This window comes from Calypte anna, chromosome 10, assembly GCF_003957555.1.
Source record: "Calypte anna isolate BGI_N300 chromosome 10, bCalAnn1_v1.p, whole genome shotgun sequence".
Classification (NCBI taxonomy): domain Eukaryota; kingdom Metazoa; phylum Chordata; class Aves; order Apodiformes; family Trochilidae; genus Calypte; species Calypte anna.
The window spans coordinates 1,312,505-1,339,488 of NC_044256.1; the positions used below are offsets into that span (position 1 = coordinate 1,312,505).

The window sequence follows — 26,984 nt, forward strand, 5'->3', positions numbered from 1 at the left end:
TCAGAGTGCTGACAGAGGCTCTCAGATCTTCTACCTCTGAGAAAGCCAACACACATCCTGCTGTCACAGCATGAACATCTCTAGTAAGTTTCTACACTTGCTTAACTGGTTCAACTGATGACCCAGGTACAAGAAATTCCTTTCCATGTTATTTACAAAGTGAAGTGTAATGATTTCTGACACTGATGGCTTGCTTTGTAACTCCAAAAGACTTGGAAAAACAAGGAGCCTCTCAGTACACTGGTTCATGATGAAGGTTATTAAACTGCAACTCTGACACAGCAGTATTAAGGTTTCTGTAATTAAGGCACATCATAACCCAACCTCATCCCTGTTAACCTCTTCCCAAGATTGTTAGAAATACACCAGAAAAGTGACTCAGGCAGAGATTCTGCATCACCCAGAATGGAGTGGGACTTTCTGGTCTCTCTGTGAACAAATACCCTTTCATTTCTCCACCACCTTCTGTGAAGAAGCTGACTGAGATTCCTCAGAATGAAGTAGCAACAAAAAGTAGTACAAAAGCTAAAAACCTGATTTATATTGGAGTAATAGAAGAACTGACTGCTTGGTCTGTAGGTGTTCTGGTGTTGATAAGATCCAAAGTATTCAAACTGCAAAGACATTTTAACTAAGAAATTCTGACATATTTATCAGGTTAATATTCAACAGGTAAAAAATAAAACTTACCCCTCTTTCTGTGTGATGATGCCAAATCCAAATCAACATTTCGTCTTCCACTCTAGATTAAAACATCAATAAAAGCCTCATTGCTTTAGGTGAACATATGTGGTGCATAATACTTGAGTATTTAAAATCCCTCACTCACAGAAGTGGGAGAGTTAATAGAGGTATAATAATTCTTTTAGCACCACTGCTTTGTCTCAACAATGGTGGTTACTCCTGTACTAATCTCCAGCTATACAATGGTGGAGATTCCTATACTGAAACACAGTCCTAAACAAATGTGTGAGGCTTTCCACCCAAACAGTATATTGACAATCTCTAAGTACATAACGCTGCTTTACTTACCAATGAATAACCTTCCTCATCTGATTCTGGCTGAGATAAATCAGATTCACTTCTTGACTTAATCAGTCTGTAGTTTGAGCTTGCATGGATTGAGCGACTTTCTGCAGTGAGACTTTCACTCCTGTTTCAGGTGCACACACACAGAGAAAGAAAAGACTGATTTTAGGCAAAAGTAGGAGCCTAGAATCAAACTTAGCAGGTACCACAGTTTTATTTGGTAGCAAACTATCACAGAACACCACAAAACCACAGCAAAGAGGAAGGAAGTGGTCTGATAGCTTCAGTTGTGTTTATAAAGGGTATTAATAAACTTTGTTATTACTCAAACAAAGGCAACTTCAAGTAACTGAACAACCAAAGGGCCTTCATAAGTATCACAGAGAGAGTATACAGAAACTTCTGAGCTGAGAGGACAAGAAAGCAAAGTAAGTGTGTGAAAAAGCACTGAGCTTATTAAAAGCCCACCCATAAAACGCATCCTAAAGTTGATATACTGCAGATGAAACCCACTTCTACAACAACAGAGGTGGTCACCCATGCTTTAGAGACTGTATTTCCAAAAAGAAGCAAAAAGAGTAAAAGGTACTGAATATATATAATCTTCCACTTAACTCATCATCAGTATCTTAATTTTAAGTATCAGAGCAGAGTTTCTGTACATTAGGAGCTTAGGTAGGCTCAGGAGGTCACTAGTAGCACCTGCCACACAAGTCATTTGTTATATTTTCATACAGACAAAGATCTCTGGAACTGAAACTGAAGTTTAAATGGGTCAAGTTTGGAATAAAACTGTGTAACCTAAAATATCTCAGGTTATTAAAATTCAAATACATTATGTAATACCTACAGTATTTAACCTACACACCTCTCTATTTCAATGAGCTGTCTGGCTTAATCTTCATATTCTCCTGTACCTAGCAACACTGTTGTGAGCATGCCAATATGTCAGGGATATTTATAAAAATTAACCATGAACAACACTTTTCTTATAATAGACTTTAAAACTTTTGGTTCTAAACATATGCTACAGTTATTTTTTTTGGACACTACCTAGGGCATTGGTAATGTTGAAGGAAATACAAATATGGTAATCAAAAATCCAAACACATGAATTTTAAGAAAAATAAATATTTTTCCCAGTTACCTCACATTATCTGTACACATGATGATGTGGACTTCATTCCTATTCATCACTAAGCCTGACTTTGAAATGGAAATGTAGTCAACCCAGAAATCAACTCTTATTAAGATTTAGTTAACGTGGACAAAGAAAGTTGCAAAAATCCACCATCCTCAAGAAAGCATAACATTGCTCTAGGCAAAAATCTTCTTTGAGAAAAGAACTAAATCTAAGAACCCTCAGAGGAAGACTGAGGTTGTCTAATCAATGATAAAGAAGAAGGGAAGGGATAGCTAACCCCACCTCGTCATGAGCCCGATGCCCTCTGGAGCAGAAGAGGGAGGTTGGTGCAATTGTCCATCTTCCCTCCGCTTCTGGAGCTCCTCAATAACAGGGCTGACTCCTAAGATCAGCAAGGCACATCTGTGGATCACAGAGTTGCATGCTGCAGTGTACACATCTTGCCCTTCTGTCAGATCAGTGCTGATTCTGCGTTCCTGCTGAGCCTGAGGAGGTGGATCATCAAGTCTAGTCCCTGTCCCAGTGCTCATCCTATCTCGATCCCGACTGCGAGCTACTTCACGGGCTGATAGGAAACATTGAAATATTTCTGTAACATGCAACACAAAAAGAAGGTCTTAACTTCTAGGCAAAGCTACACAGAATGAAATATTCATCTACATCTTGGGCCAAATAATTATATAAAACAATACATTGTTAATAGGAAGCTATACAAGAAGTCATGCAAGCAGGATAAATGAAGCATTCACATGATGTCAAGTGTAAAATGAATATGTGGTTTGACAGAATAGTAAACTTTCTTTCAGTATCTTAGAGATTACTTCACATTTGCCTTTTAAAAGACACATATAAAGTTGTGCTTCTATAAATCTGTATTCCAGGCAGCTGCATATCTGTAACTCAATACTTAAAACAGTTTCAGGCTTTTATTGGCTTTGGTCAGTGAAGATCCCATCCGTATCTTTAGCCTTTACTTTGCTTAATTCTGCAGTTGCTTTAGGCACCAGTTGCTACTAAAGAAGCTTTGTGAGAGATTGCATTGTCTCTGCCCAGACTTAAAAGCTCTCTTGACTTAGTAATTTTAATTTTAAAGCTTCTGTTCCCCTTTAGAAAGACAAAGGTAAATCCAAACACCTCCTTCATTGATGTTTATAGTTAAAAGCAACACGGGATCAAGGACACAAACTGAGCTCTGCATGTCAGGATCAGTTTCACTTAGGATTTTCAGCAAAAGAGTCATCATCTTCCTACTTAGTTGTGCACAACTTGTCTGGATATTTCTGGATACAATTTCCTTTATTGTACCAAGAAACTATGTCCAGGTAGAATATGAGAACACTGAGCATTTACCCAGGATAACTGCAGATTAAGCAGCAAAAGCATAAGCAAACTGCATCTTCTGACCAGGTAACAAACACACCACAGACACATTCTAGAACCACAAATCATCTCTCAGGTTTGCATTTCAGTTCCTTAAGTACACTTTTCAGGAAGGGCTATTGCATTAGGGATATAATGACACAGCATACAGAAACTGAAGTTGTAACATACATTTTAGTCTCTAAGATCCCAAACAGAAATTTGGGAGTCCTAATGGGGAATATAAAACCTGACACCAAAATGGGAGAGGACATGAAAGGCTGGAAAAAGAAACATTCTAGCAATATCCAGAGGAACAATATTGGGAAAAGAAAAAAAATATATATATACCTCTGGAAAATATGTCGAGTCAATCAGTTTTCTTTCTTAAGGCACATAAATTATAGAGCAATTTTCAAAGGCTAATGTGATTTCTATCTTTAAGTTCACTAGGGTAACAGTAAAAAAAAAACAACTGAGTGTGACTGTATGTTGCTTCACTAAAACTGGAAAAACCCAGCATTAACTACCCCATCGAGCCTGATTACAAGCCCAAGTCATCAAAGGAGCAGGCTGTGAAGTTCACATTTCTCAAGCTATCTTCTGAAGTTTTTCAAACAAGCCATGAGAAAGTATTGCAAAGTGTTACATGGACCCAACTTTATCGAAAACTTTGAAGTTTTAGTCAAAGTTTCTAATGAATTAGGTAAGAGACATCAAAGATAAAAGTGAATTCCAACTCTGTAAGCCTACTGATTTCCACAGCAGTTTTGCTTATGAACTTCAGGGTTTAACATTACCCTTCAGAGCTTATTACATACAAGAACAACACATACAAACACAGCAAAAACTTTCTATATAAATACTGACAAAAAAGCCCAGAGATCTATTGAAAAGAAACTTAGAGAAAGTAATATGAAACCAACTAATCTTGTAGACAGTGCATGTAAGTAGTGTTGGTACACATCAGATGCCCTGAGATTTACCCATCAAGACAGACCATTTGCCAGCTATTCACATGCCCTTATATCAAGACTTCTGTGACACAATAAAAGCACTGCACTATTTTATAAAAACAAACTTCTCACAATCTTCATGCTGACAAATCGTTCATAATCTTTTAAATAATGTCTCCATTTTGGATCAGAGACAGAAATATATTGTCCTTCTAAAGCATACTGCACTACTGACACACATAACTAGTACTTACTACCAGCTGTCATAACTTCATGCTCTCTTTCCTCCTCTTCATCTTCTTGTTCTGGGTGTCCTTCTTCTCTGTCACGTTCTGCCTGCTCCTCCATTTCTGCTTCTTCATCAATTGTACGAGTAAAAGAATGTTCTTGAGTATCAACATCACCAGACTCTTGGTTATCTAACATCTTGATTAAAAAAAAAACAAAAAAACCAGCAGTCAAATTAATTCTCATCAAAATGAAAGGTAAATATATGAAAGTATTTAATTAGTTAAATAAATTACTTCACATTTTCCTTTAAAAATGGTACTTTTGATAATTGAAATAAACAACAAAAACAGCTGTTTACATTAAAAACTCTAAAGATGTAAGTTGGAAATTTTAATTTTCTTTTAGTAACTATTACTCAGATTATTTGCAGAAAAACACCTCCTTGTAATGCTCACTTAAGACTTTACTGTCAAACTTTTGACACTTTAGCATCAAAGCCTTCACCAATCCCATGCTGTTGTTTCAAAATTTTCTCCCATTAAAAGGGGACATGAATATGTTAAAACTTATTTTGATGGACAAGATTTTGTTACTTAATGGGACAGCAAATATGTTCCCATTTTTATTCTCAACAGTCCTGAACTCGCAGTTCTTTTCCTCCTTTTTATTTCAATGAAACTAAGAAGATTCCTCCTCTTATTTCAATGAAAGTAAGTGGATTCCCAAATCCTACTTTAAGGACTACCTTGTAATGCACATAACAGTTCCCAACCCTGAGTAATTCCATGAGTACTCCCACCATCACCTCTGACCTGACTTAATAAAATGATTCAGAAGTTGCCACCATGCTAGCTTCCAGCCCAGTCTTAATCATGTCTATCATCCATGTAGGACTGACAAGGATAAGCAACCTTAAGGTGATGGCAGGACTAAGATATGAATTTGGCTAGGGAGGAAGGAAAAAGGGGTAAGTAAGGCAGGGAAGGAGGAGAGAGAGGTACAAAGAGCAACAGAGATCCAAGGCCCACATAGCTCAGTTTTGGAATGGCAGCCAGGTTAAGCTGTGACATATCAACACAGTTAAGTGATCTACATCTAAGCTGTAGGCTTAAATGGTACAGAACACCAGTGCTATGTTTACAGGTAAAAGCAAGCTTCAGGCTGTGCTGGAGTCAAACACTGTCAATCAATCATTTGCTTGATTTAACCCCGCATGTCCTACACATTAATGGACTTCTAATTATACATTCTACATTTTAATTTGAAAAACCCATAAAAAGTTTTCAACAAGGTAGAAATAAAATAGCAGCACCATATATGAAGCTAACATGATACTATAGCCTGGAGAACTGGAAAGAGATTTACAGTCTTACCCATCTGTCTCTTGAGGATGATCTAGTCTGAATAAGTTCCATGTTCTTGCAGGCAAGCAAGCGACTCCGAACTTTATATACGCAACGGTACACTTCTGCCAATGCTTTGCCAGGCTGGTACCTACAGAAAAAGAGGCCCAAAAAGGGAAAAAATCATAGAAACTGTCTTTTTAAAAACTGGAATGTGAACTTACAGAAGCAGTTTTTAAGTTACTTGCCTGCTCTCTCCGCAAGCTTGACTAAGTAAACTCGTATGTTTCAGAAGCGCTGCAAGGACAAATCTGGACACGGTATCGAGGAGTGATTCATTACTCAAAGTTGCAGTATCCCAATCTGAAAACAGGAAAGGTTGATCAGAACTGGCTACTGGCTACACACACCCACCTATCTCCTGCTGTTGCTGGGACAGAATCACACACCACCCTGATATGCAGAGGCCATCAGCAGTTTCCAGTCGACTGGGAGCTCAAGCAGGGAGAAGCAATCCCCAGGGCAGCAGACTTGAGATGGCTGACAGGTACATCCCACATCAACCCCACACTCAGTAAAAAGGGGAGTTTACCAAAAAAGGAGGAAATCTCCTCCTCCTCTCAAGTGTCACCATCCCTGGAGGAGCTTGCTTGTCATCCCACTCCTGCTGTACATTCACTGAGGTGTGAGTAACCTTCTATACTTTATATTTGCATTAGTATTAATATTTGTTTGGCTATTTCATTACTTCTTATCTCAAACCATAGGTCTCCTCTCCTTCTACTGATTGTCCTTCTCAGCTGGGGAGAGGTCATTGGGTGATAGAAAAATTGCTGTAGTTGTGCCCCAGATATGGTGTAAACATAGACAATGTACTTTCAACATCTTACCTTTACTAACAGCATAGTCTTGCATACTGATCCAGAGGCTCTTTGCTGGCTCTTTTGTACAGCCCAAGGCCAAATCAACATAGACAGAAATTTCAGGTCTCAGCTTATAATCAAATGGCTTCTGTTCCTCATTTCCAGATAAGGCCACTTCTAATAAGGAGCTCATGCATTTGTCTAACAGGAGGGAAAAACTTAAGAAGTTGAAATCTGCAAATTCTGAGTGTGTCAAACAGTTTTCACTTTCCTTTTTCTTTAAAAAAAAAAATAAAACCAAGACATCTCGTTGTCCTACTACAAACCCTCATTAAAAAAGGAATAAAGTGATTCAGAGTTACAATTTACCTAAAATGTATGAAGATTTAGAAGCATTATCCAGCTCTACTTCACCAGCACAATTTTGTATCATTAATTCTACCTGAGCTATACAGCCATACAGCTGCAATTGCTATCTTTTCAGACATGGGCCCACTTCAAAAACCTGTCTCCTGTAAATAAGCCTTGAAGCTGTCTACTTGGAATCAGAGGAAGAAAATGTGAACAAAGAGAAACAGGCCACAGAGAAGCTGAATCAAGTGCACTGTTCAGACAGGAAGAGATGACTTGAAACACAAATCCTGCTTCCTGTTGGCATCTTTTGGTAGATCAAAAAGATTGAGGTCTGCTGTTAACAGGATTATTTCTAATTAATACCATTAAGTATTTCAACAATAACCATGACAACGGAGCCCCTGATGTGTTTATTAAATGCTGAGAATCTAAGAGTAAAAAGTTAAAAATTAACTCAGTGAAGTCTGTTACTTCTTGCACTGAGAAACTGCAGGTTTTTCTGCTGCATGCCTTTACAAGATCCTTTATAATCTACAGCATATACTGAAATATCCATTTTCTAACTTTTCATATAATTACATAATTAGACAAGGCTGAAAGACAAACCCTAAGTACATACACTTGTTCAAACACCATCAGAAATTTCAAAACTGAAACCAAATATTTACAATGACAATCAGCCACTTGCACTGAACAGCTTACCTAAATGAGGAATATCCATTTCCACTCCATCACTGAAAAGTGGAGTTTTCAGCCAATAGGCTGTATCTTGCTCCTCAGGGGACACTGGAGGTCCTTGGAGCATCCCACCCAGGCAGCGCCCAATAAGCAAAGCCACAGTTCTCTCCAGATCAACCAGCCACACCCAGGACTGGGCAGGCTGGGGCAAGGGCACTCCAGCAGGATCAATTAATTCAGGGCCACCTAAAAGTATGAGCAATGATTTGTCATATTAGTCACTGCTGCTGTTAAAACAGTTCTGAAATTAGTGAAATTAATGCCAGATATTGTTCCTATTTCCCGGTTAACAGCAGATTTGTCCCTCAGCCAACAACCTGTAAACTGAAGAAAGAGCAGTTAGGACAAACAGATTAACATTATAATCTGTTTAATTGTATATTAATTGTAATAATATTAATAATAAATGTATAATAAATGTTATAAACATCAGCAGAGACCACATCAACATTCATGGTACAACCATTCATGCTCAATGAAGTCTGCCCTCAACGAACTCTTTCAAACTGTGCCCAAGCACCTGTTTTGTCCAATACATTTTTCTTTGCATTCTGATAAATGGTAACTGGAAACTACCTAATTAAAGCAAAAAACTTTGCCAAAGTATTAATGAAAAAAATCAGTGGATGGCAAAGAAGTATAGCACTTCCTTTCCCACCTTTACCTCTGTTGTTGAATTTCTATTTCACTGGCACTAGAAATACCTGGTGGCATATGTTCAGAAATTGAGCAGGTAAGTCATGATTCTACCATAAAGTTCTGCTAGACCACAAAACTGGAAGCATAAGTTTGCACATGAAAGTAAACAGATCACAACAAAACTATCTATTGGCTACCATCAGGTCAAGTCCAGATTGGACATCAGGAAAAGGTTCTTCACTGAGAGGGTGGTCAGTCACTGGAAGAGGCTTCCCTGGAAAGTGGTCTGTTGGATTTCAAGGCAGTGATATGGCCCAGTTTTAGGAAGTCCCACAAGGAGCTTGTAATTGGACTTGATGTTCCTTATGGGCTCCTTCTAACTTGAGATAATCTGCTTCTAAAATCACCATTTCTTTTACAAGAATGGTATTTTCATATATAACAAATATTCTGAGTTGACAGAACAAAGAAGTTTGCCTGCAGGCCAAAGTATTCCACAACAGGGGCACGAATCCATTTAAGAATTTGAAAAGGAGGTGGAGCAAGACACTTAGCTTTAAAAAACTTGTCATCTCTAAAGGGAAAGTTAAACTTCCAGTATGAAAAGGCAACATGCCACTCTTTATTTTTCTGACTGTATTAATTGTAGCACTTACCATGGAGTGGCCACTGCAACTCCTGATCTTCTAGAAGGGCTGCAGCAGGCAGCAGTCTATTTAGACGGTCTAAAGGGGGCAGCAGATCGAGCAGGTAACTCAGCAAGGGCCGAGCTACTGACACTGGCAGCAACAATAAGGAGTTGACAATCTGGGAGAGCATACTACCAGCAGCAGACACATAAATTACATCTGCAGAGAGACAAAGAAACAAACTGTAACTCAGAATACAATTGCATGCCAAACCGAAGTCAGAACTGCATAAAAGTATCTCAGCTGTCTCAAAGTGTCTCATCTGTACATGCTGGATTGCAATTAGTTAAATAACTGTTAATCCATTCCATCCTTCACTCCTGTGCTTTTCTGTAATCTCAATAAAATGTACTTTTACAAAGAGAAATACAAAACTGATGAAACTGAAGCAATAATGCAGGGACAATATCCTTTCTCTTCTGTATTATTCCTCTATTGAAAATGTATCAAAAGCATGAAACAGAATGCTACCCTTGGGTAGACACTTCACCTTCTCCTGTGGGGGGAGGCCTGCAGTGTCTGCTCTATGCAGATACAGGGAAAACAAGGCATTTTAACATTCAAATCTAATTAAAAAAAAAAAAATAGCACCCAAAGCTTATAGTGCCACTATTACTGATTTTTTATTAGCATTTACCTCTCAGTTTTTCCCCAACACTGCCATTCCAAGAGCTTTCCTTCAGCAGAGTTGCAGAACGGGAATAGATATCTGTAGCATGAGGCAACAAAAGCTGCAGGTGTTTGTGAAGCAGTGCCACACTGCTGGAATTCTAGAAGGAAACAAACAAGAATAAGCCTCTCAATGCATTTAAGGGGTTCATTATTTAAATCAGTTTAGCTTTCACATACTCAGAAGATTTTCTTACCACATGTAGTGCTCATGCATATTGAATTAACTCTCCCCTTTGAAATGATAAAAATAAGGGCACATACCTCAGTAACACTGTTGATGTGGCAATAAGCCAGCAACTGCTTCTGCAGTGAACACAAAAGCTCATGAAGATGAGCAGGTTGGCTGTTTTCTGATGATGATGTACCCAGTAAAAATTTATCACTGTTCTTTTCCAGTTCTCCAAAGGCTTGGTCCTATTAAGACAAAAAGGAGGGGAAAAACCAACTGACTCTGTCTCCAAATGCTGTAATACTACCACCTTAAAAAGAAACATTTTTTTACCTTCACCATGTGTGTCTGTGATTATCAAAGAAATAAAATGATGCCAAGTGGATCATGGGATAACCAGACTTGAAGCTACAATGATTGAGAACACAATCACAGCAGTGATACTGATAGCTGACAAGCAAACATTTCTATTCTAAAAAGGGTATTTTCAGATGCAGAAATATTTTTTTGTTCAATTCACCAATAATAACTGGATGAAAGAACTCACTTCCCACTCAGACTCCCATATCACAAGATGCTAAAATAAGAAATAACCCATTAGAATGTATTGTGGGCTGATACATAAGAAGTATTACAATCCTTCCTTGCATTATCTGGGATGACAATAAAAGGAGCAGAAGGTAGACAGGTGGAGGCTGAGAGGAAAGAACAAAAAACCCCACCAACCCTCACCCCCAGGTGATGACAGAGAAGTGAAAATGTGTGATTTCTTTGCTCTTCTATTTAACTGGTTAGTTGTGTGAAAAGGGGAGTCAGTCACTTGCTCTTACATTCCCCTAAACTTCCCATCTTACATTCCCTAAACTTCCTCTACCATTGTACAGCTAAGAACACCAACCTGTTTGACATGCTGGCAAAGATGGTTGCCATGCACTTGCTGAACTACTAGGAGGTAAGTATTCTGGTGAAATGAATTAAACAGACTGACATTCCTGGTGTCTGCTCATCTCTCCCTGGTGGCTGAGATTATGCAGACAGAAAGGGTTCCATACAGGGATGTTCTTTTTGAGGTGTTACACCCAATCTTCAAAAAAATTCTGAAGCCAAACTAACAGCAGTAAAACACTTCAGTCTGATATGAAACCACCTATATTCACATAAGCCACATTAATCAGTAAATACCTCTACAGTGACACTGGAACCATAAAGTTAGAAATCTTAGTCCACACTGACACATCCAACAGTGCTGCTTCAGATAAACAAAACCAGCAGCATTTTCTGAAAGAGGGGGGAAAACATTAAATAAATAAATGCAAGACCTATACATACTGTATAAAATCCCAAGTTTCTTAGAAGAGTCTTCATTAAGATTTCAGCTAGGTGAGTGTCTGGATGACTGCTCTGGACAGCATAAGTTTGATCAGAGAGATTTCCATAGCTGATACATAAGGAGGAAGTTTCTGTGGCATCAGATGGTGAGCTATAGCCAAGCAGGGAAGCTACGTGGGTGTGATCCTGCAAGCTTGTCAGAATAATATCCAGTTGCATTCTCTAAAGAAAAAGGTTTAGACACAAAAAATGCTATCTGTTAATGATGATAACATAATGAGACAAGAAGGAAAAAGCATCAGGCATAGTTATGCAATAAAAATAATCTATTAAGGGGTGAAAGTAAGTTTAAGGACTTCACCAGAAAAATCCATAACAGTTTTTTCTGCAGATCTGTAGTATTAGGGAGCAGAAAAATACACTGAATTATATGACCATATCTAGTAAAAATCTGAGATTAAGACAGATTATTTAGACATTGAAACAAATGCTTTCTTCAGCTTGTTCTAGTTATCTGATTACTGAGAGGGGTAAAGGGAAGGCTGGCAAGCACATGAAGGAAGGTGGCAGATGCAGATCAATAACCTCATGACCTCCAACCTCAGTCATGGTCCCCACTGCTTCTGGTTATGATTTCTGACAAACCTTAACCAGGCTTACCCTAGTAATTGTTAGGTTTTAAGTTTGTACCAGTGCTAATCTTCAGAAATCTTTAGAAAATTAGAATCAGAAGATTCTCCACAGCTTCAGTAGCAGTGTAAACCAGTCTGTGCCACAGTTTATAAAACAAAGAAACCAAAGCATTTGACCAGGATCCTGTTGTACAAAACTGAACAACAGTTTCTCTGAATTTTTAACTTGAGAATACTGCTGAAGCTTCAGTTACTACTACCCTCAGGGACAGGAACAGGTTTTCTTTCAATGTCTTCCCTTGCATTTGTAGGATACTGGGCAAATCTAGCAGTCTTCAGCAATTCCTATTCTTTTTATTCAATAAAGGAAAAAAGTAGGGCAAAATCCATGTAGGGAAAGTATTCTTCCAAGAAAACAGTTAAATTTTCTGTTGCCAAGACTTGCTAAATCAAGCTAGTGCTCAGAAATATCTAAGATTTAAACTCAAGCTATTCTACCCTTTTAGTACTCTATGTGAGAACATATGTGGTGGTCTTTACCTCACTTTACCTCACCAGGCAAAAGATTCTTTTAAACTGGGCTTTGTGCTGCATCCTACCAATAAAGTGCTTGCACTCTGAAAATGCAACTCATCTCACAGTTCAAAATGTTCTAGGAAAAAAAAAAATAAAACAAAACAGAGCTGCTTTCACAGCATGGCACATTTTTACTTGACCTTACCTGTCCTTTGGATAAGCTTTCCCATCTATCAGGACCTTGGGGTAGAAGAGAATGTAGCAATTCCATTCTCTCTCTCAATGGAGGCAGTAGCATAGTGGCTCCTACTGACAGAGTCTCAATTACAACCTAAAATTAGAGTGGAAGAAAATAATTTTTTGAGGGAGGGGAAGCAGCAACTCAAGTCTATCTTTAAAGAATACAGTATATCACATACAATATATTCAAAACACCAAAGTTCTACCACACAATAGCACATTAATCTTTTGTTCTGTAAGATATGCAGCACACTGAAGGGGTGAAATGAGACCAACATGGTCAAAACAATAAAAAATCCCTTCTAAGTTGCTCTTTCATGTAAAAGTGCCACCTTAGGAGAAGTTACTCAACTAAGTTATTACTCAGTCCACAATATAAACACTTTAGGTTCATTATGACAAGCAATAATAATTAAAACGTTACAAAAGAAAAGAAGCTTTTTTTATATTCTCATGCAAACATTCTCCTCTGCTTTCAGATCATTAAAAAGTGATCGTGATTAATTTTTTTCATTTTAACAAGTAACACCATTAAGTCAAAACTCTGCTAATCTAACTGCCAAGTTCAGAATGTCAGAGAAAACTCTAGCTACCCAGTCAAAGAAAAAGGAGTGTAGCAGACTTTGTGCCTTTGAACAAAAAAGCATTACTCACCTCCTGAATTTCATCAGGGACAGAAGAATCCATCAATCTGAACAACAGATTCCTAAGAGGACCAGCTTGCCGGCCAAGAATGCTGGTAGCTACACCTCCAGCCAGTGCCAGGGCAAGATGATTGGAAAGCAGCTTCAAACACAACTTAAGAAAATTGTGATGTTCCCTGGGAAAAGCAGTAGATCCCTGTTAATCCCTCCAATTATTATTTTTGTCCCCCTTTACTTATTTGTTAACTAACAGCTGAGCTCTCATTTGATTTCGCATATCAGAAATAAGGAAATTACAACTGGGGCTTTAAAAAAAACCTCTCAAAACCTACTGCCAATCTGCTGACAGAATAAAGAAAAGTCTTTGTGGCCAATGGTTCCAAGAGGTATTCAGTTTAGAAAACAGTCCCATAAATTAGAAGGCAAAATCATCCCTACACACATGAATAGATAAATACATTCTTCACACAAAAGAAAAAAAAGAACATTTAAGCAGTAATAATGTAGCCTTCTCCAGAAGATTTAAGAGTACAATTATCATATTAAAAATGAAAAGCCAGAATATTAGTTTCTAGTCTTCTTAAAAAAGAAAATTTTGTAGCATGGACAAAAGATTCACTAGGATGTTTGGTAATAATCTTTGGTAATCAGAAAAATCTATTCCTGAAAAAACGGAGCTTTCTCTCTTTTGTTCATTTAGATGAACAGTTTTGCTACTTGACAAAACCTGAACAGCAGTGTCATACGTGACCTTTAAAAAAGCCTTTCATTTATTCTGAACTATTCCTATTCTTTCAGAGGTGATCAAGAATGAAAGAGTCTCATAAGCTAAAAACACTTGTGGAAAAATAACCTAATCCTTAAACTAGCCATGGGGATTTATCAGAGCCTTGACTCCAACTCAGAAGACAATGGCACCCCCTATCCATCTCCTGGTCCAAGCACCATCCATATGTTAGTCTAGAACTGCATGGATGGATGGATGGATGGATGATCACTTGAGGAGAGTTTTTTCTCTAAGTTTATCAGTAGATTAGAGTCAGTAAGCATCCACTCAAACTGGTTACAGAAGGAACTTGCAAAGCAGGACTGAAGTACAGAAACAGTAAATGCATTACAACTACATAGAAAAAATGTGTTTTAAAGGATAAGTCTGAAAGAAAATGTTTAATTCTATACATAATTAAAATAAATCCCAGACAAAAGCTTCTGTTACATTTGAGGCACTGAAAAACTCCAGTGTTATACAAACAAACAGCACCTGGAAGAGCAAAGAAACTAGACTTAGGCTTGTTAAAGATTAGACTATCCAGGACTAAGCCACACATGGCTGCTGTAAAGAAAAAAAAACTATAACCATCTATAATATGCATATGTTGTGCATACCTTGATGTAGGGAAAGGAAGAGGGGGAATTTCACTGTTAATTTTGTCACAGTAGTGCTCAAGAAAAGAACGGAGATGTGAAAAGGTACTTTCTTCAAGGTCTACACAATAGGGTCTGTGCCATGCCACAACTTGCCTGGAATCAGACATCAAAATGAAATGAGTTAACTACTGAAAATATTACAACTGCCTTAATAAACTCACAGTGGAAGTAGGCTGAGTACATGCTTGACAAAATCAATTTTTTTCTTACAGTAAAGTAATATGATTGAGGCAGACCAACTTCCTGACCCTTGAAGTTATTTCTGCTCTCTTTTCTGCCAAGGTCTTTACAAATCAAACACTCTTCATTTATGAACAATCAAAGCTGACCAGTACTCTGGTTTTAGTACAAATGCTGGATTATAAAGAGACTTTCATACAAAGTAGGGAGAATTCAGAGTAGTACTACTTGAGTCTCACTATTTTTTTAATTATCAGTTCCCTTTAAAAGAGGGAATTTGAAATACTTCATGAATTCACTTCCAAATCTAAGTTTTTCTATTTCTTTGTGTAATATAAATATATAAGCCTGAAGTTTAAGAGTTTGCTTCAATTACTTGTTCATGTCTTTGGTGTAAAAAAGTATTACTTCAGTTATTGTGTATCAAAGTATTTATTTAGGTACCTGTTTTCAGTTTAATTTAACATGTAACCAGTCAGAAATTTGTTACAATGTCTAAACCCATGTCAGTAATTTGCCTGAATTTCTTCATTTCCCCGAGTCTTGTGCTTCATTTACTCCTTGCTGCACCAAGGGAAACTGCCTAAAGCCATAGACAATGCACAAAATAAAACATACAGAGCATTTTTCATACTCAGTATTAAATAATATTACATTTTGATAATCTTCTCCTACTGCCTAACTTGCCAATTTTTAGTAAACAGAGTTAATTTTTCTTTAACAGCTAAAAAAATTCTTCATATAAAAAGAACTAATACCCAAATCCTTGGTGCTGCTCTATTTTCACTTGCAATCTGTAACAGTTTAGAAAGAAGAAAGAAAAGATGAGGAGGAAAGGGACGAACAGAGAAGAAAAGACTCTCCATGGACAAAACACCACAAGCAGAACACTTGAAACACACAATGTGGTTCACCTCAGGAAAGAATTACATGGATCCCAAAGTGGACTTGGGTAAGAATTTATACCTGTCCCCCAGTGTAACTGTTACCTGTCCCTTGGAAGAGCTGTCCAGGCAAGGCTATGGGATGTTCCTGCTGAAATCTGTTGAATTGCAACTCCATCTAAACCACTCACTTTCTTGGGTTTGGTAATGGGACCAGTAGAGTTTCCCTGACCACACTGTCCCATTGAATTGTTACCCCAAGCATAAACTTCATTATCTAGAAACATAAATAAAGTAGAAAACAAAACCTGAGATAAAACTGCTTTTAAACAACAGAACATTATGTATTTTTACACCTTTTTTTTTTTTTTTTACCATGAGAAAGTGCCAAACAGTGACTGTCACCAATTGAAATATCCACTATCCTTGTAGCTGCCAGTTCTTCAATAAGCTTGGGTCTGAGAGCAGTTGCCTCTGAAGATCCACAGCCAAGGCAGGCACCACAGCCCCACGCATAAACCTAGAGCAAAAACCAACCCCAAAACACCAGCACATCAGATTTGTGTTGTTGGTGATCATGGATGCACAAAACACCAGATAACCACGTGCATATTAATTGCAATTATGCTTTCAACAAAACATGCACAGTACCCTCATGACTCTAACAGGGATTTCATATAATCTACCTGTCAGATTAGAAACCACAATTTTCAGTTAGTACCCCTGGTCTAAAACATTGCTTAAAAGCTAGGAAATCACTTAATCACTTGAGTTGGTTAATGCATTAAAAATTACAAGCATGTCACTGCTTTTTGCTTCCAGAGCCCACTTTGTTTCCTGAATACACTTTGCACTGATTATATTTATTAACCTAAAAATAATTCATTTTCTGCAGCTAGACAAGGCTCTTAAAAAGTGGACTTTTACATAACTCTTCAGCACATTTTTATTACTCTAGCACACTAGAATCTCAGCACTTTGGTCACACTCTAATCAAGAATTTTACTGACATTTAAGTAACAGTTGAATTTTGTTATCAACAGTCAAAATAATAACTGCTGAAACAATGAACCCACACACATCATCTTCATCAGCTTTCATCATTTGAGTGAAAATTTGGTTTTGCCTACCTGCCCTGTTGATGTCAAGGCAAGTGAAGACTGGCTCCCAGCACAGACTTTCCGAATGAACATTCCTTGTAAGGCTTCTATCACTTTAGGTTTATAAACTCTGTTTGTATCCCCATGACCAAGTTTGCCTACAAAAGGAAGAAACATCAGTGAAAGGTATTTCCAACATATAAACTACAACAATTGGAAGTATCCAAAGAGAACTCTTTGGATTTCCAAAAACGTTTCAATTGCAGCAATTACCAACGTCAGAAAACACAGAACTATTAGAGTGTGTTTAAAAATGCAAGTATTCATTCCAAATACCTACACTAGTCATTGCCTGCTGTTCAATTACTAAAATATTCCAAATCTTTTAATATTTGGCAAAAAAATGAGAATTAAAAACTTTTCTCTTCTTGAAAAAAACCACAACTTTTCTACATTTTTTCTTAACATGCACTGTGTGCATTGGGGTAAACTTCAATATTTTTATTTCCATATTATTCCTTTAAGTTTCTCTTGAAAACAGTTACATGTCTCCACAACTTCACCCTTTTCATTTACCTCAAAAACAAGGACTGTCACTTGACCATCTCAGTGTGTTGACAGAAAAACATTCCTCAAAAGGGAGGAGAAAATTGTATTACTAATACTTATAATTTCTACAGAGATTATGCTTAGATTCTTCTTGTTTTAGCTTTACTACAACATTTTAGTACCCCATCACTAACATCCAAAAGCCAAATTGTTTATAGTTTACTGAAACAGGAGAGTAAACTCCCAATACATTGTGAAGGTTAAGATTCCTGTTCTGCTAGAAAATGCTTTTTCAACTGAAATTACAGAAAGAGGGAGACAGAGGAGTGGAAAGAGCTCTACACATGCATGCCAGAGCTTGCTTCTGAATTAAATTCTAACTTCTACCCAGTTTTATTAACCACCAATTTGATTATGAGATTTATGTCATTTACATTTTCCTCACTTCCCACACTAGGTTGGAAAGCAATAATACTGCAATTTTAATATGAGTTTTAATTTTTATCTAGTAGCATAACTATATGTAACTAAATAGAGTCAACAGAAAAGGAATGATTCTGTGTTTGACAAAGCATCTGATGGCAATGAAGCTCAGAGGCCCTTCACTTTGGAGATGGGAGATGTTTCTCCAAGATGCAGTTTAAATGCAAGTTTCTAGTAGACAAAGAGAGTTATTGTCATATCAAATAAGTGAGTTTATTTCAAGGTTAGCAGCAAAGATTCAAATGTTGTGTTCTGATTTTACAAAAACCCTTTTCCTGAACAGCTACCAAAGGATGAGGAGTACTGTGGCTATGAATTAGATGGAATAAGAGGAAAATTATTCCCAAAATGTTAGTTTTACCTACCATTATCTCCTCCTCCAAATGACCATACTGTTCTCCCATCTTTTGACAGGGCTATTGTGTGTGAACTGCCACAGGAAACCTCTCCTACATTGCTAATATCCTTCACTAAGGTTGGAATGTTGCGGCTGTTGCTGTCACCATGACCTGAGGAAAAAAAGAATAAATGTATTTTCTTTTTGTGAAGATTTGGCAAACCCCAGAATTATCACAAATTATACTTTCTGCCAACTTTTTGGAAACACCTGTAGTAGGGTTGGGAGGAGATCTGTAGAAAAGTTAACAGACATTTCATTTTTTAAGACATAATCAAGAACACTTTTTCCTACCTTACTGCCACTAAGTTACAGGACTATTTTCTACCTAGTTTAAAAGAAATAAAAAATAATCACTTGTGCAGCTGCCTTTAATAGTAGTTGGTTAGCTAGAGTACTGCCTAATACTGGGCAGCAGGTAGCCTGAACAGCATGAGGAAGGGAAAATAACATCACACTTACTGCTGTCACTACAAGTGTGCACACTGCACAGGCAACTAAAAGCAGCAAACTTGTAAGTTTTAAAAAGTCACAGTTCTAACTGGTCCTTTCTGCAGAAGCCAAATACATTACAGTATCACCTGCTTCATAATAAGCATGATTTACCATGAACTACACAAATTCTGCAGACAGGGGTTTAAAATGGGGAACAGAGGCAAAAAAAGAATACTACAAGGTAACCACAAGTGATCAAATGTGAACAAGTTACTCTGACCTAATTAAATGCTACTTTTTAGCTGTGCATTTGAACACACCACTGCATGCCCCAAGCCCCCCTGTATTCACCTAAATCTCAACGAGTTTTCCACAATTCCTCCAAAATTGCAGGTTAAACCTCTAATGCAGTGTTGTTTCTTAACAGAAGAGACAGGCTCAGCACTTGTACTGATCACCTTGAAAACCTGTGGCTCTTTACACTGTAAAACACTCTCCTCATCTTCTGCCCTGTCAGATACTTGTCTTTACCCCCCTGGTTGGTGATCATGACCAAAGACAGTAGAAAAGAACTGAAGCCCAACTGGAAGCCATTTTCTGTGCAGAATCTGTTGGCTGAACTGACCCTGCTTGAAACAGGTGGTTTGACACTGGGCATACCAGCAAAGATGCTAAAACAGACAAGTGAACTTTTAGCAAACAGAAATGCTCCAAAACCAGGGTTGATGTTGAAGAGCCTGAAATGCAGGGCAAGCTGGGGGCTGCAGGGATGGCTTCAGTGTGATGCAGAAATACCAGAGTTAATTATAAAGAGCTGAGTGGGTACTTAAAACAGGCAGTGTAGAAATGGCTGTGTCAGAAATCACAAATGTCCTGTCAGTTCAGGGCCTTGGAGGGCCTGGCACTCTGCAGAGCACAGACACCACAGGCTCTCTGAGCCCCTTGCTCAGAGAGGCCCAGAGCAGCCCACGTGTAAGCAACTCTGCTGCTGCTTTATCCTTCATTTTAGATGATTTGAGTTAAAAATAAGTAATAGGTTGTTTTGAAGAAATGGGCTCTGCATTTCCACAAACAGAATGTCACAGGTTCTTGGAGGAGAGGATTGTGTAAAATCAGTCATGTCTTTAATATCTATTTTTTTTAGTTTTGAAATTTCAGTTCAATTTAACTTTTAGACATATTAAGGCAAAATTACATCAAACCATTCTGGAAGACTTATTGTCAAGTATCTTTATTAGTATCATGTAAGAATCAGACCCTGGGTATTTTTAGCCAGTTATTCATCACTGTTCAAAGAACCTACCATCCCAAGATGATGCTTATATAGAAATCCAGTTTATAAATAACATCCAGTGTTAATATTTAAGTGGCAGTGGCAACCACATGTAGTTTTATGAATGAAGACAGCTTTTCTTTAAAATAATTTTTTCTCAAAAATAGAATCTTTGTAAAACTAAGTGCAGTGAAATCCTTTAAGAATCTCTGCATTAATTTTAATACAGTCATTTATTTACACACACTTGTGTTAACTTGCATATGTACTTAAAGGGGGACAATAAGTGAACAAGGCAAATAGATGTACAGTACAATTACCAGACACTGGAATTATTTCAAAAACATCTTGTGAGATTTTAAAATTACCTAATCTTCCAAAGTCTCCTTCTCCCCAAGTATATAACTCTCCATCTTCTGTAACAGCAGCACTGTGTCTGTATCCAGCTGACACACATACAACAACCTACAGTCCAGGCAAAAATAAAAATCAAGTTTATATGCAAATTGATTAGGAAACCTTATAAAAGTTTCAGTAGCAGTCTACATAAATCAATTTGTTCTCATATGGAGCAAGTACACACATAAATTAGTCTTTGAAATCTTTTCTATTTAGTGGAAATGATTACACAGAGAAAAGTTTATTTAGATATAAACTGGTAATGATTTTTTTGTCAAGCAAATTTAAAGCAATGATATCCTAGTCTTACAGCAGCAAAAAGCAGCACCCGTGGATGCTAAAAACACTGGGGAAAACAAAGGCAAAAGAAGGCTCTGAAGGACAATACAAAGCTACATTTCAAATGAAGCCACTAAAAACTCATTTACAAAAAGTCCTAATGGTACAGATAAAAAAAGCTCCTGGAGCAGAAGCTCCATCTCCTGGAACATCACTGCAGCTCAGCAAAGCACATGAGGAAGCCACACTCTTAAAACTATAAGAAGGCCCACTGACCATGTCAGTGTCCAGATCACAGGGCTAAAGGTATCTATAAACTCTGGTGCTTTGCTGAATGCAGACCCAGCTTAAAGAGAAGTTTCAATAAAAGACAGAACTTTTTCTTTAGATTTTATGTATTTCAGATTTTATACAACGTCACAACTGAACAGAACAAAAACAGGTTTTCTACCATACAAAACATACCTTGCCTTGCAGAGGACCCTGAATAAGTTTGGGGTATTTCTGAGTTGAACTGTTTCCATGTCCCAGTTTGCCATAGTCACCATCACCCCAGCTGAAAACTTCCCCTTCTGTTGTAAATGCTAAAGTGTGACCATCAGATCCTTTTGAAGAGGACACTTTTTTAATAGATCTATGAGGCTCAAAAGTCAATTTTTTCAAAGTGGACTGATTATTGGAGTCACCCAGTCCTAGTCTCCCATAGCTGCCTTTACCACAGGCTCTAACAGAACCATCTGTAGAAATAACAAAGGTGCAATATTGTCCAGCTTCAATCTATAAACAAGAAGAGTAACATGTGAAAAAAAAAGATTAGATAAATGTAAAATTCACATCTGGGTCTAGAGGTCTGTATTTTCAAACAAAATGCAAGGTTTCTTTATATAATCCTTTTCTATATACATGATGTAAAAAATAAGGACAATCTGGAATTCAGCAAGCATTAAAAATCAAATTCTTCAGAAGTATTCTGAGTAAATCTGTTTTCTTGAGCTACAGGATGTACATAGCAATTGATCTCTAATTCATTTCCATCTCTTCTGCAGACTATAGAACTCATGCTGCCTTCAGATCTCCAAGACTTGGGGATGGAAATGGGTGGTCTTGGAAGCTTCCTTAATTTTTTAAGATTAACAAGATAGAGCAGCATCTTGATAAAGAAATGCAGATTTTGATTATTTTTAACCAGTACCAGCAGTACCATGTCCCTGCTCACTGCAGAGGGGTTGGATCAGATGATCTTTAAAGGTCCCTTCCAACCCAACGCATTCTAGGAAGCTGAACAGGAGCCAGCAGTGTGCTCAGGTGGCCAAGAAGGCCAATGGCATCCTGGCCTGGCTCAGGAACAGCGTGGCCAGCAGGTCCAGGGAAGGGATTCTGCCCCTGTACTCAGCCCTGGTGAGGCCACAGCTTGAGTCCTGTGTCCAGTTCTGGGCCCCTCAGCTCAGGAAGGAGATCGAGGTGCTGGAGCAGGTCCAGAGAAGAGCAAGGAGGCTGTGAAGGGATCCAGCAGAATTGCTGTGAGGAAGGGCTGAGGGAGCTGGGGGTGTTGAGGCTGGAAAAGAGGAGGCTCAGGGGAGACCTCATCACTCTCTCCAACTCCCTGAAAGGAGGTTGGAGCCAGGGGGGGGTTGGGCTCTTTTCCCAGGCAACTCTCAGCAAGACAAGAGGGCAGGGTCTCAAGTTGTGCCAGGGGAGGTTTAGGTTGGAGATGAGAAAGAATTTCTTTCTGGAGAGGGTGATCAGGCATTGGAATGGGCTGCCCAGGGAAGTAGTGGATTCTCCGTGTCTGGAGATCTTTCCAAAGAGCCTGGATGTGGCACTGAGTGCCATGGGCTGGGAACCACGGGGGGAGTGGATCAAGGGTTGGACTTGATGAGCTCTGAGGTCCCTTCCAACCCAGCCCATTCTATGATTCTATGATTCCATGAATACAGAATTATGCCCAATGCTAAAAATCCACTGCCATTTGAGACCACACATTTTGATTAGATAACCACAAAGAAATAAGTCTAAAATTTTTTAAGAAAGTAAGAACTTGCTTCTATTGGAAAGTCAGTGCACAGCTAAAGAAGAACCTAATAGCAAGACAATGGACCCTACAATAATTTCCTATAGGAATCTTAACACATAATAAAGCAACACAAAGCAGGTGGTGGACTGCATGGTGACAGCCCAATGAATTGTGAATTAAAAAGCAAAGCATTCAACGATCATCTATAAATGAGACAGAAAAAATTCCTTTGTCCCAGTGGGAAATCACACAAATCTGCTGTATGGGTGTATATCAAAGAGCAGCCCAGTCACTCAGACCACTCATTTCACTCTTGTGTATTAGTGCTTTCTTTAAAGAAAGCAATTGAATGCAGAAACTTGTTATATGATGCCTGGTCCATTGGCATATTAAATATAACAGTGATGTCACTAGAAACAATTTCAGAAAATGTACCTGAATTGTCCAGTGACCAAAAAAAATGCTTTTACTTAAGTCAACACTGTAAAGCCAGGAAAGCAAACTATCCTACCCTGTGTCACGGATCAACAGAAGTGCTCAGTGGCAACTGCAGAATCTGTGTCTTAAGAGCAGAAAGAGCACAGGGTACACTGAGTTTCACTAAGCTCATTAAGCTAGCTGTGCCAGCAACTTAAATAGGCAACCTTGGTGTGAAAACCAGTGGAAAAGATGATGGAATAGTTAGGATACCTTTTAAACAACAGTAAAAAAAAAAAAAAACAACAAACCCACAGGCAGGGATATGCATTTCATAGCAACTCAATCATTCCTGTTACATGGATATTGATGTGTGCCATTAGAAAAGAAAGGGTCGTTTTTTCCAAGCACCAATATAAGTAGTGAGATGCCTTCAATAAAATACCTTGTGTGATTAGTTCTGAGCACACCTTCATTACAACTTGACACTCAGAAATAAAGTACTGTTTTCCAATTTCCTACTGTAACTATGAAGCTGTCACATGCTACATAATGTACTGCTATACATGTCACTTACTGTCTGCGCATCAGAAAAACTTGGAGCAAGCTTGGGTTGAAGTATTTTCTCTTGGGTTCCTTCTACCAGCTGATGACTGCTGTTGCTGCCCCAGACATAAACTTCACAGGTCTCAGAAACAATGGGAGCATCACCTGTTTGAATGCTGTCAGGGCTGGCACATGTTCTTGAATAGTCTGATGCCATTCGACAAACCTATGGAAATGAGAGATTAATTATCCAGTAGCATTTTCATTTATTTCCATGTGGTCACAGTGTTTAATGAGATTTTAATTTCCTTTCAATATCAATCTGCCTACAATACAGACAACCCAGCACTGTATCTTCAGCTTGCCCAAATTACTTTGTTTCTCTGCGTTTTAGTTTTTCATCTCTTTTTGTCTTCTGCTACAGAGCAACTCAGCAGAGACTGGACCAAACCCACATGCACACCCCAATCTCAGATGTGTAAGGAGGAAGTAAACTACAATTACCTTAGAGACAAGTTTGTTTCAAGACATACCTCTTCAAATAAACACAGAGCTGCCTCATACAGGGAACACAAGCCATCAGACGTCCGGGTTGGCTCTCGCCACTGACTTCGATCAGCAGATGATCCCTACAATTTTTAAATGAGAAAAATATTTATATGAGAAAAATATTTATATGAGAAAAATATTTCCACAGAGCCACAGTGCACCCATACAAAATATGTTAGGGATTTATTTTTACAGTTAAGCAAAATTTAAAATTTTTTCTATAAGGATATGTAAACTACCTTTTCTCCCCTGAGTTGTGACATCTGCAGCCACTTCATGTATGTGACATGTGCAATGCAAAAACATTCCTATTTGTTCATTCTGGTGAAAATGCCTGGGTTTAGAGTTTATTTCTTCTAATACCATTTTCTTCTGAACTGCAGGTAACTTGTGTTCATATTGAAGTGATCATTATTTAATTTTAAAATTACTAATCATTATTTTTGAGTTTACATATCTTGAACATTTTGTTCTCTATTTTTATATCTAGTTCAAAAGCAACAACAAATTAAGTTGCCCATCAGGATACTCAATCCAATTCAGATCCTGAATTCAGATCCTGAATGATCTTCAGATCCTGCCATGCTCTTCTTCTGGTGTCCATTCTTTTATTTTTATTTTAGCTGTTAAAATGTATGTTTATCAGCAAGTATTACAAGACTGAGAGGAGAAAAAAAGAATGACCACTTGGGGAAAAGTCCTTCCTGTTTCAGTTTGAGCATATGTGGCAGAAGCTTGCCCCAGCTGCTGACTGCATATTGTGCAATAATTTCACAGCTCTAAAACAAATATTCATGTAGGACCAGAAGCACTCAACATACAAAGCAGTGTGCCATATGGCCAAACAATTTGGCTCTTTTTCTTAGCATGTTAATTTCTGAACACTAGTAAAAATGCTAGACATTTCGAATCTTACTGGTTTGGAAAAGATCTACAAGCAGAGGTCCAGGTTAACTGGAGAGGAGAAATGTCCAATATGAATAATTTTGAGCAGGAAAGAAAGCATACTGAAAAACTTAGAATTCTAAGCAAACAGTTTCATATTTTCTTATTTTTTTGCTATGAACTTTAGTGTAAAGTGCCAGTGGATCAAGTACATCCTTGATGTTTTTCCTGAAATTAGATCATAACAGCAGAAGTGGAAACACAGGCATTGCTTTGCTGCTTCATCTCCTTTACCTATGAGGAAATGCATGGGCAGGGAGGAGAAGAAAAGACAGACATGGTGGAAAACACTGCAAAAAGTAAAAAAAAAAAAAAAAAAAAAGCGTGCCTCTTTTAAGATATTAAGCAAACTATTTGGCAAACTGGCATTCAGTGTTGAGAAATTATTTAAAGTTAAGAATGCAACTACTTCTGCAATGCAGAAAAATCAAAGCTGGTGTACTTACCAAAGATCGTCGCATCTGTGTTAATATACTCATGAAGCAGTCAAAGCTGATCATCCCCTCTGGACTTTGCAGCAACTTGGTTTTCTCCATGGTGTTCACTACAGCTGAAGCACCTAAAGCCATTTCTATCCATTCAAGAAGGTATCGCAAGGAACCTCGTTGAGCAGCTAAACCAAGAAGCAACTCAGAAGCTAATCTACGGCCTAAAGTGTCTGCCCCAGAGTTTGGAATTGTCACTCCTTTCAGAAATGCTGTTACTTGTGACAAACAGTCCAACCCCATGGGTGGAATCTTGCTTTCATTTGCTAGAGATAAGGGTGGTAAAGAGCTCACTACTTCTATCGCAGTGTGGATAACATCATTGCAAAGACTGAGGCCAGGTCCTGAGGCAGGCATCATCCAACTTTGTCTCAGCAGTGCAAATAACAAACTTAATCCAGTCCGAACCCCCATTTCTATCAGTGCATCTGTACTTGACCTAGGACGTTCACTGACAGAATGCACATCTGTTGATCCAGAGCTGCTTTCTGGTGAATGCTGCTGTTGTTTCACCTTACCCTTATCATGGTATTTATTAGAAAGTGCATAGAAGACGCGCTGCAACACAAGGAGCCGTTTCCGAAGCGCTCCAGCAAACGGAGAGTCTGAGCACACCATCTTTGCCAGTGCCAGCTGGCTGCTGAGGAGGGCATCCAAGTAGTGGTCCTGCTCATCACTAGATAGAGATTCCCGCTCAAAATCTGGTAACTGAGGTCCTTTGAGGCACAGAACCTGCTGGGGCAATGGCACTACTTCTTTATTGCTGACTAACTTAGCGTACAAGACAGAGACTCCTTCCCTTGTTGCAATAGATTCACTGTCTTCTGTGATCCAGGAGCTGTTCAGGTGTTCAAGCCATTTCAGCTTCACAGGTGGGACCATTGCTGCCATGTTGGTTTTCACTCCTTTGCCATTAGTCCTGAGGATAAAAAAACCCCATGTAACTAGGTGTGCAATGTGTTATACAGGACTTACCACTCACAGCGGGAGAAATCCTAATAATCCTTTAAGAAACGAAGTAGCAAAAGATCAATCAACATGGACTACCAAAGATCCTCCACTTTAGGAGTATAT

General features: G+C 38.2%; 1 protein-coding gene across 7 annotated transcripts in view; it reads right to left on the minus strand.

The window, feature by feature from the left end:
- The window catches only part of HERC1 (HECT and RLD domain containing E3 ubiquitin protein ligase family member 1), a 99,955-nt gene that overhangs the window by 55,116 nt on the left and 17,855 nt on the right, over positions 1-26,984 (minus strand). For 6 of the 7 annotated variants that reach the window (XM_030456956.1, XM_030456959.1, XM_030456957.1 and 3 more), the window contains exons 2-25: positions 25,872-26,829; positions 24,465-24,560; positions 23,963-24,157; positions 21,420-21,731; positions 20,645-20,741; positions 18,537-18,680; positions 17,170-17,297; positions 16,415-16,559; positions 16,145-16,316; positions 14,934-15,068; positions 13,558-13,723; positions 12,869-12,994; positions 11,516-11,737; positions 10,279-10,431; positions 9,983-10,115; positions 9,313-9,504; positions 7,982-8,203; positions 6,953-7,126; positions 6,311-6,425; positions 6,093-6,213; positions 4,743-4,914; positions 2,456-2,762; positions 1,033-1,153; positions 691-742 (exon numbers count right to left, since the gene is read on the minus strand). In XM_030456956.1, the coding sequence (XP_030312816.1) occupies positions 691-742; positions 1,033-1,153; positions 2,456-2,762; positions 4,743-4,914; positions 6,093-6,213; positions 6,311-6,425; positions 6,953-7,126; positions 7,982-8,203; positions 9,313-9,504; positions 9,983-10,115; positions 10,279-10,431; positions 11,516-11,737; positions 12,869-12,994; positions 13,558-13,723; positions 14,934-15,068; positions 16,145-16,316; positions 16,415-16,559; positions 17,170-17,297; positions 18,537-18,680; positions 20,645-20,741; positions 21,420-21,731; positions 23,963-24,157; positions 24,465-24,560; positions 25,872-26,801 (4,630 nt within the window). In that variant the 5' untranslated portion in view covers positions 26,802-26,829. The remainder of the gene's footprint in view (positions 1-690; positions 743-1,032; positions 1,154-2,455; positions 2,763-4,742; positions 4,915-6,092; positions 6,214-6,310; positions 6,426-6,952; positions 7,127-7,981; positions 8,204-9,312; positions 9,505-9,982; positions 10,116-10,278; positions 10,432-11,515; positions 11,738-12,868; positions 12,995-13,557; positions 13,724-14,933; positions 15,069-16,144; positions 16,317-16,414; positions 16,560-17,169; positions 17,298-18,536; positions 18,681-20,644; positions 20,742-21,419; positions 21,732-23,962; positions 24,158-24,464; positions 24,561-25,871; positions 26,830-26,984) is intronic. The other variant, XM_030456960.1, reaches the window with a different exon arrangement.